The following is a 6000-nucleotide window of genomic DNA, read 5'->3' on the forward strand; positions in this document are numbered from 1 at the left end:
GAGTTTAATTGTTTAATTGTTTAACAGGAAGTCTCCATAGGTCGAAACTTTTCTTTTCAAAATGTTGCTTCGAGTTATGGAGTTATCGAGTTTAACTCTATAACTAAAGTCTGGAACCAAACATTTTAAAATGGTGAAGCAAAGATGACATGAAGAACACACATATTAAGTATTATATGACCCGTATATAATCCCACTGATTGCTTTTCACTACTTTTTACTGTAAAACATTATACGCAACAGGTTGGCATGTCGATCGGAAAGATATTTCTTTCAATGACTTTTATCGAAGCTGTTGCTCAAAGGAAGAACAGGAAATTGTCACTCATCTGCTCTGTCACTTCATGTACTCGCCAGAATGTTGTATATTCAATATGCCATTAAACATATTATTGGTAGAGTGCAATTTATACAGTCACTGTGGTATCACAAAAGAGCTATTTGAAGCCTAAGTAAGTTTATCTTTCATGAGACGGGGTACCACTATTTTTATCTATACACATATTTGAAATAAATTAATATATTACTATATTATAAAATGAAAATAATTTTTATACACACATATATTTCACATTTATTCATTTATATTTAATATATATTTGGAATAATATTACATTGTACATTAAGTAAGCCCCAAAGTATTAAGCTGCTAACCAGAAAAATTGCCGAACTTCTTCCTCATTGGATGGACGACAATGTGGTGGTCCATCATTTGGTGCACCTTCTGCAATTAAAGCATCTCTTAAAGTTCTCATAGCCAACATATTCCGTTTTGAAGCTAATGATAAGTCTATCATACGTTCCGGATAATGTACTCCAATGACACATTCGACATTTTCTTGTAGCTCCATTGGCATACGCCAGGGTTCATGTCTTTATATGCATTATGAAATAATAAATTAAATAAAAAAAATACTTAAATTTTTCAAAATAACTTACATATATTCTTTTGGTACATTCTGCAACTCGGGCACGTACTGCTTGATATATTCACAATTAGGGTCCAAACGCTTAGCTAAAGCTACAGGACATGTGACCATAGATGAATCTAATAAGCGTTCAAATGCTGATGAGGATACCCACATCCAATTACCAGCACAAACTGACCAATCAGCATCTAATAAATATTTTAGAAAATGTTGTAAACCGTGTTCCCAGTTTTGCCAAAGTCCACCACGTGTTAAAAATGTAGCTACAGTATTACGTAAAGTGTGATGTAGCCAACCTTCTGCTAATAACTGTCTCATTGCTGCATCAATTATTGGAAAACCGGTTTGTCCCATTTCCCAACGTTGCAATTGTTCGGTGGACTTTTGTGCCCATGGTATATTTAAACAAATTTCATTGCCGTCCATGCGATCATAATTGGGATTATTAACAGACATGGTATAAAAATATTCACGCCATATGAGTTGACCAGTAATATGTGCTCCACCTGCCATATGATAGCCAGAATTTAAAGCTTGTTGTTGTATTTTATTGAAGAGATCATGTACATCCCAATAAAATCTGCGTACAGATAAACACCCGAAACGTAAGTGTGCACTCATCGATTTGGGCGATTCTAAAATATTGGGATTTGCTTGATTTGGTAGATAAAAACCACACTTGAAGGCATTTTCTTCAACCTTTAACCGCGCTTCTAAGTGTACCAATGCTTGTTTCTCACCACCAATCCAGTTTACTTTTACTGTAAGATTTATAGAAAACAATATTATTTATATAGCATACATTATCTGGTTATATATTATACCATATATATATAAAGAAATATTCTGAAATGCTTACCCATGTATCCCACATTATCGGGATAAATATTAAAATCTTCAGGTACAGGTGTCTGAAAAAGGAATAGAGATATTCTCTTTAAACATAACTCTTTGTTTGATTTTAAACAGTTTCCTTTCAATTACAAAATAAATAACAATTAAATGTATTGCATTAGTTACTTCAATAGTTTTAATACATAGTTGGTAAAAATTATGATAACACAGGCCAACAAAAAATATTTTTTTTTCTGTCCCGGATATGTTGTTGGGTGATACTAGAGGTATTTTTCGTACTGATTCCAAATCTGGAAATCTGGAAATGATTTTTTCTATCACGTCTAGTTTTATTAAGACAACGGGATTAACGGGTGATGTATGGAGGTTTTAGCAAAGAAATCGTGAATTTAAAAAATGGAACGTACTTAGTATTTTCTCGCATATTAAGCATCCGGCAAGTCCCATTTTAATGTCCAGCAGTAATCTGCTAACATGTTGGTGAAATTTCCTTGGTAGCGTTATTACATGTGTAATATATCCTGGTGAAAACGCTCACAATGTTCATCACTAACGGCGCCAAGATTTGGTGGAAAAAAGTCCAGGTGAGAGTTAAGGAAGTGAAGTTTTAAAGACATATTAATTTTCTATCTCTGCTATCCCACTCACAGATGAAGCAACAATATTTCGTGTATCCAAGTTGTAAGCCTAGTAAAATTGCAATAACTTTTAAGTCACCACAAATTTTCCACTTATATCTTTCGTAATGAATATTTTTTAAGAGTAACTGCATATTCTGTTAAGTTTCTTTCATGTCAGTTCCATGGGCTAACGGTATTGCGGGGATTTCATTATGTAAGAGAACAGCCTTTAAACTGACCTTGGAAAAATCAATGAACAAACGCCAATCATTATCGTTGTATATAAAATTAAGAGAAAGAACACCATTGCAAAAAATTAGGTTGTTTTCTTGACAATAACTTAAATTTGTCATGGCGAGATCGATACATAGAAATTTTCGTTTTTGGATCCAAAAACTTCTAATCCTTTAATCGTGACCCTAAGATTTCACTCTTCTTTTTGGACAATTTTAAATCGCACACTAGAAAGTTCAAATCGTCATGCGTTATAAGATATGGACCATCAGATGTACTGGGTCCGAAATTAGGGTCCTTTGTGTTTGGGCATCGTTCATTCTCACATTCTTCATTACTTTGAGAATCTTCGCAAGGATTAACATTTTCCGGTGGTTTCGGTAATGGTTAATATTCAGAGTGAGCGATTGGTCATATCGCTGATTGCAGGTTTGGATATTTTACTGTGTGTTTTGATTTCGGTGTAATTCCTTTAATTTTTGTTAAACAAAAATAACAGTTAGAAAAATGATCCATATTTTCACGCCAAATTTTGGGGACGGCAAATTTCATATGAAGTTTTTCCTCAGTCCAAGCAGTGAGCCTTACACAGATGCTGCACATCACATGAGGCGCACCTCCTTTATCCTGGTCACACAACGGACAGTCAAAATAAAATTTAGAACACTCTCTCAGAAGGGACTCACGAAAATAATATATATTATATATATCATATATAAATGAAATAAATTATTACTTTCGTTATAGCAAATACATACATTCAATTGTCCTAAAGAATCTAAACGTGATAGAAAGAATCTAAAAACAAATTCGGAATCAGCACGAAAAATACGTTAGGATCACTCAACAACGTCTCTAGGACAAAATCTCTGTTGACCAGTGTAATCTTATATGTTTTTTATACATAGAGACCTTTTCTTTCTTTTTTACTAGAGCGCACTCCCAAAAAAATGTCTAAATTTACAGTATTTTACATCTAAGTTTTACATCTACAGGTTACAGTATTTTTGATCTAATTGAATTTTAAGTTATTTATTAATTTATTTACGATTATCAAATGATTGTTGATAATCTACGTCATAATTAACACACATAATTTTTTTTGTCTGGTGTATATGTATAAGGAGTAGAAAGACAGTTTATAATATATATTTAAATTAAATAGTGGACTTATTGAATTGATTTTTAGGATTAGAAATATCTACAATATTCGTTTAATTAATATTATTCGCACAAATACAGTTTTCAATGGGTTTAAAATGTCATTAAGTTAAAATCATAAGTTGATGTATCACTCATTTTCAAAAAAGTTCATAGTTTTTGTTTCAACTCAGTATAAAAAAAGAAACATATAGTTTTATGTCTGTTATATATAAACCAACTAGATTTTACACAAACTAATTAGACCTACTAAATTATCTTATGTTTAAAGCATCTCTTTCTGTCAATTATAATATATAACATATAGTACTGTTACAAGTGTATTACTTTTGTTGTAATAAATAACATAATAAATAAAAATATTAGAACCATTCATAAAACAGAATAATGTATCATTTATTCTGTTTAAATATCATTTCATCATATTTTTACCTTACGGAAACAATGCAATTCATTCATTAGCTCATTAGGTAACTCGAGAAATGGAACTCCCTGCCAATCTGGATCCTCAACAGGTCGAGGTGGTAGTCCAATAATTTGTACAGTGTGCTGGAAAAGCATATGTGATAATTATAAGAAAAAAATTGTGTATAAATATTTTTATTTATTTATCATACCAAGAACATCTGATAGGTTAAAGGGGGTATACCACCATTTGTATCAATCACAGTGCGTGGATCCCAAAGTGTATGAGAGACCTTTTCTTCCCACTCAATATTTAACTCTTGACACATATCTTTTACAGAATTATCACGTTCATTCCATATAGGCTCACAATCTTGCTCAAAACATATTTTCTGTATATTGACAAAATCGTTTAAGCGGCGAAAAATGCTCACTGGATTACCCTGAAAGATAAAAAGTCTACCTATTCCACCGCTAGTCGCTTGCAATTGCTCATTTATATCTTGTAAAGAGTCTAATAAAAAACGCATACGATTGTAGCCAACACATTTTGTACCTATTGATAATTAAATTTTAATTAAAAATTATAATTTTAAAATATAGAATAATGTTATAAATAGAGAAAACTGGTCCATGTACCATACGAGTACATTTACTTACCAGCGCTCTCTCCATCAAATATGAATACGGGAAGTAAAGCCACTTCATCGTTTTTATCAGCGATAGCGGCTAATAAAGCTGGATTATCGTGTAAACGTAGCCCGTGTCGAAACCAAATGATATTAGCTCTGGTCATATTTTAATTAATTTGCCAATAAACTTGCAAAAATATATAAAAAATATTTTAATTTTTTTAAAATTTTTGTTTACTAATTAAGAAGCGAACACACGACCTTTACACTATCACAACTAAAATGCGAATGCAATAATTCTTAAGTCAATTTAGCTTTACAACTGGCTATTCAATGCACATACAATCAGCCATGTGTTCTCTACACCCTCCTCTACAGCTAGCGTCAACCTCTTTCTACACACTACACACTACACACTAAACGAATGCATTCGTCACTCAATATTTGTAAGTGTAAACGTTGATTACTTTACAAAACAAAAAAAACAAATATGTATATATGAGTGTAAATAAAAATAAAATGGAGTGTGAGAGCTTTTGCAATGAATGTGGAAATTTTCTACATTTCCACCTCGGTAACATTAGAACCCTGAAAGCACAGCAAATTTTTAAATCCATTGTGACTAGAATTTTTTAAATTGAGTCGTAAATGTTGATTTAAAAATTTTTTCTATTTTATGGAGTTATGAAAATGTTTAGCTCAGGATTTTTATATTTATAAAAACAGATTTACTATTTAAAATTTTCTTATCATCTTTTATATGGAAATATTCCTGTTTTGACAACAACTTTGAGATAAATTTTTAATTGATCCAGTTTTTAATAAAAGTAAACTAGAATAATAGAATATTAATCATTAATGGCTTGAAATCTAACATATCTGTATTATTTCTATAATCAGAGAGAGAGAGAGAGAGAGAGAGAGATAGAGATAGAGAGAGAGAGAGTGAGAGAGTGATTTCTCAGCAATCAGAGAGATTATTCTAAATAAACGTTATTGAAAAACATACATATATACATAGATTTATTTTTATTCTTGTTTTCTATTGCATAGCATGTTAAATCCGATTACCGTGGCAAAACAGATTATTATTGCTATTATTATTGTGAAAAAAATAACCTGAAAGATCTATTGTGCCCTTTAAACGAATTAAAGTGTTTCTCT

At 31.4% G+C, this 6000-nt stretch overlaps 1 protein-coding gene across 1 annotated transcript; it reads right to left on the reverse strand.

Annotated features, from left to right (window-relative positions):
- Positions 1-562: 562 nt before the first annotated feature.
- Positions 563-5184, reverse strand: LOC119679310 (cryptochrome-1). Its single transcript, XM_038091584.1, has 6 exons — positions 4865-5184; positions 4417-4760; positions 4232-4348; positions 1789-1840; positions 940-1690; positions 563-873 (listed from the first exon to the last, which is right to left on the reverse strand). The coding sequence occupies exons 1-6, from the start codon at positions 4998-5000 to the stop codon at positions 642-644; spliced, it is 1632 nt and encodes a 543-aa protein (XP_037947512.1). The 5' UTR covers positions 5001-5184; the 3' UTR covers positions 563-641.
- Positions 5185-6000: the final 816 nt, after the last annotated feature.

Source organism: Teleopsis dalmanni, chromosome 2, assembly GCF_002237135.1.
Source record: "Teleopsis dalmanni isolate 2A chromosome 2, ASM223713v2, whole genome shotgun sequence".
Taxonomy (NCBI): domain Eukaryota; kingdom Metazoa; phylum Arthropoda; class Insecta; order Diptera; family Diopsidae; genus Teleopsis; species Teleopsis dalmanni.

Excerpts from the sequence above, each read along its gene's own strand:
- LOC119679310 (XM_038091584.1), bottom strand. The coding sequence starts at position 5,000 with ATGACCAGAGCTAATATCATTTGGTTTCGACACGGGCTACGTTTACAC. Across the intron at positions 4,761-4,864 it reads ATTTGATGGAGAGAGCGCTG|GTACAAAATGTGTTGGCTAC; the intron begins GTAAGTAAATGT and ends AATTATCAATAG. Across the intron at positions 4,349-4,416 it reads TAACCTATCAGATGTTCTTG|CACACTGTACAAATTATTGG; the intron begins GTATGATAAATA and ends ATGCTTTTCCAG.